General features: G+C 55.7%; 1 protein-coding gene across 1 annotated transcript; it reads right to left on the bottom strand.

Moving 5' to 3' along the window:
- Nucleotides 1–1,446: 1,446 nt before the first annotated feature.
- Nucleotides 1,447–3,476, bottom strand: LOC138503642 (nuclear apoptosis-inducing factor 1-like). Its single transcript, XM_069623517.1, has 2 exons — nt 2,647–3,476; nt 1,447–2,332 (listed from the first exon to the last, which is right to left on the bottom strand). Exons 1-2 carry the CDS (start codon nt 3,065–3,067, stop codon nt 1,491–1,493), a joined length of 1,263 nt encoding a protein of 420 aa, XP_069479618.1. The 5' UTR covers nt 3,068–3,476; the 3' UTR covers nt 1,447–1,490.
- Nucleotides 3,477–3,807: the final 331 nt, after the last annotated feature.

Below are 3,807 nucleotides of genomic sequence, written 5' to 3'. Positions count from 1 at the left end.
CCCAAGATCCTGGCTACTCGGTGAGTGCTATGTCATGGAAGTGGGCATGGGAATGACGTACCAGTGCATACTCCACCTGGCAGAAAGGGGGGGGGGGATGATGCATACTCCACCTGGCTGAAAGGGGGGGGGGGGATGATGCATACTCCACCTGGCTGAAAGGGGGGGGGGGATGATGCATACTCCACCTGGCTGAAAGGGGGGGGGGGGATGATGCATACTCCACCTGGCTGAAAGGGGGGGGGGATGATGCATACTCCACCTGGCTGTGAGTAACACAGAGAACGGATACAGAGGAAGGCCACTCACAATGCACTAAACCCCTCTGCATACATAGGGTGATGGCATGCTAAACAGGCCATGGCAGCAATGGGCATATACTGGTTGCATAGTGTGAATCAATTAGTGCATGTAGAAGTGAGCCAAGGTAACAGTTCCATGCCAGCCATGGTGGGACATCATGTTCCTGGACAGACAACATGACTGACACATACATTCTCGCCTACATACAGGTGATGCAGCCTACCCCCTGAAGAGGTGGCTCCTCACGCCAGTCCGGAACCCGCAGAACCAGCACGAGGAGGACTACAACCGTGCACATACACGTACTCGTGTGGTCATAGAGCAGACATTCGGCCTCCTGAAGGCACGGTTCCGAAGCCTCAGCAGGTCTGGTGGGGCACTCCTGTATGGCCATGAGAAGGTGGCAAAGATCGTCATGGCATGTGTCATGCTGCACAATATGTGCGTCAGACGGAATGTGCCCCTGCCCCCTGACGCAGAACTGCAACCACCTGACGATGAGGATGAGGATGAGGAGGGTGCAGAAGGGGCGCCACCACATGGAGGAGGCGATGCACAGGAGGGGCGTGCCATGCGCCAAAGTATCATCAACCACTGCTTCTAGCACACACGGCTGGTGTTCATCGCATGGAGACAGCACTTGGGGCACTGTGTGACTCTGGGGCATGCACACTGAGGACTGGACACCAATAAAGCACACATACGCAATGAAAATGTCCACACGTTTCCTTTTGTGAAACGAATAAACTGTATTTGAACTATGTACTGTCGTGTCACACCCCCTCCCACCTCCCACCTCCCCCCTGCACACCCCCCCCCCCAAACTCCCCCCTTAACTCCCCAACACACCACCCCGCCACCCCCCTGCACACCCCAACACACCCCCTCCCACCTCCCACCTCCCCCCTGCACACACCCCCCCCAAACTCCCCCCTTAACTCCCCAACACACCACCCCGCCACCCCCCTGCACACCCCAACACACCCCCTCCCACCTCCCACCTCCCCCCTGCACACACCCCCCCCAAACTCCCCCCTTAACTCCCCAACACACCACCCCGCCACCCCCCTGCACACCCCAACACACCCACTCCCCCCTCCACCCTCCCCCCCCCCTGGAATCCCAACAAAGGTGTGAGTTGGTCTGTGCAGCAGTGTCAGTAGTAGGATTCCTACACTGTCCGGCCACTATTGGCAGCCCCCTCCACTGGCCCCCGGGGCACCCCTGCCTGTGCTGCGGAGGTTCCTCCCCGATCGGCGGATGGGGCTGCTCGGTGTCGAGCTGGCAACCGAGGAGGATCCTGCCTGCTCATTTGGACGCATGGCCCGTATTGTCTGCACAAGGTCAGTGATGGCGTGCCGCACAGCAGCTAGTTCCGCGCAGATGTCCTTTGTGGACGACTCTATAGCTGCCTTCACAGTCTCAGCACATTTATCCATTGCTGCACTTGACCCCCCACATTCAGCAACATGTTCTTCGAGCAGCGAGGAAAGTTGCTGCTGCCGGGTGGCAATCGCCTCCAGAGAATGGTTGGGATTCTGGGCCATGGCTAATGGCAGTGGCATTCCCATTGGGCTGATCTGCCCCTGCAGCGGGGATGGAGTGGCTGGCCAATCGTCATCCTCTGGCTGACCCTGTGTGGCATCCACATGCGGGCTGCTTAGGGACAGGTAGGGGGAATGAGGGTGGCCTGTGGGGCTCCTGACATCACTCTCCTCAAAGGTCCCTGCTTCACTATCGGAGGAGGCAGCAATGGCAGCAGTCTCCCCAAGTGTGCTGCTTGCAGCAGAGGCTGTGGCTTCTGTGGGCATGATTGGTGTGATGTCTGCTGCTGCTGCTGCTGCTGCTGTACTGCCTGCTGGGGTGGCTGTCTGTGCCCTGTCCTGTTTCCCTTGCATGGATTTTGCCTGCTGTGGTGTTTTCCTCGGGACGACAGAGGTGGAGGGTTGTGGCGTTGGCACAGTTGGCCTGGCCCTCTTGGTGGGTGTGGAGGCTGTGGTGTCCTCTTCCTCAAGGTCGGAATTTGAGCCTGTGGTGGGACAGAGGAGGGAGAGTGTTATTGATGGGTCTGCGGACATTGGCCGGGCATTGTTGCGACTGGCATCTCATCAGTTAGTACATGTGGCACATTTCATGCAGGGGAAAAAAGTTGACTCCCTTTTGTGTGGAAGTAGCATGGAGGTATGTGGGTGCCTGCAGTTAGGGTGTGCATGCTGCATGTGTACAGGGTGCAGATCGGATGTATCTGTGGGCAGTCTCCTGCTGATGTGTTGCATTCACACTATGGGCCAACATTGTACTTCACATGAATGGACTTTGCATGCCTTGATTTGAGCCACCTACCTGCATCGCCCGATGTCGGGGCTCCTCTCTCCATTCCTCCTACTCCTTCAATGCTCTGCATTCCGATTGTGGAGGCACAGATTTCCTCCCATGGCTGCAATTTTATAGGGGACTCCGATCCTCCCCCAGTTGCCATTGCCAGGTTCATGTTGGCTGATAGTATGCTCCTGACTCTGAGCCGGAGATCGTCCCACCGCTTGCGGCACTGTTTGACATTGCGGGGTGTCGTTCCCACGGCACTGACCCGCTGAGCTACCAGTGCCCATATGGCCTTCTTCTTGGTTATGGCCGGTCTTGTCAGTTGGTTGGAGAATACCACTGCAGCGTTCTCCTGTAGGGTCTCCGCTAGAATGGTGAGCTCCTCTCTGGAGAAGCGGTCTTGCCGCTGGCGGTCACAGGCTTTTTTCAAAACTTTCGGCATCTTCCTGCAGGTAGAAGGTTGAAGCCGGTATTGGCGGGGTCTCAGGCTCGGATGTCCAGTGGTTTCGGAGGATGGCAATGGATTGTGTTTTTAAAGATGGCCGCCGTGCTCTTTCCCGTTCCGCCGCGGTGACGCTACTTTCGGTTCCGCTTATCTACGGTCAACGCTAATTGCGGTGACCGCTAACTACGGTCACCGCTATGTACGGCGGTGGCGGTGGTGCACCTTGCGCCGCATACGATGCCGGTAGGTGCCGTTTTGGGGGCATTACCGCCATGGCGCTGTTTACATTACCGCCATGGCGTAATGCTCGTGCGCGATGGGTCGTAATGTGGCGCACTTTACACCATCGTCCCACGGCGTTAACGTTCATTACGCCATGGCGGTAATGACGGCGGATTACCGCCAGGGTCGTAATGAGGCCCTGTGTGTGTTGTCAGGATTGTTGCTTGCATTGCTATGAAGAACTAACATTTGCATAGGCAATTGGTCTGTATTGTGTAGGTAAATGTCAACAATTGGTGGCAATTGGAATAGAATATGCATTGCTACATTTGCATTGCAATTTACAACAGTTATATTTGAAAATTTGCATGGACAAGATAGTTCTGTGTCGAAGTCATTTCTTCAGAGTGTGTGTTACTTCTTTAAAGAAGTACCTGAGTTACTTTGAGTAGTAGATTGTTCTTTGGTTGCAGTAATTGATGAAGTATTAGCTTCTTTTACTCTCTTTGGAGGAT

Source organism: Ambystoma mexicanum, chromosome 11, assembly GCF_040938575.1.
Source record: "Ambystoma mexicanum isolate Mex_15411 chromosome 11, UKY_AmexF1_1, whole genome shotgun sequence".
Classification (NCBI taxonomy): Eukaryota; Metazoa; Chordata; class Amphibia; order Caudata; family Ambystomatidae; genus Ambystoma; species Ambystoma mexicanum.
This window is presented reverse-complemented; position numbering and strand designations above follow the sequence as displayed.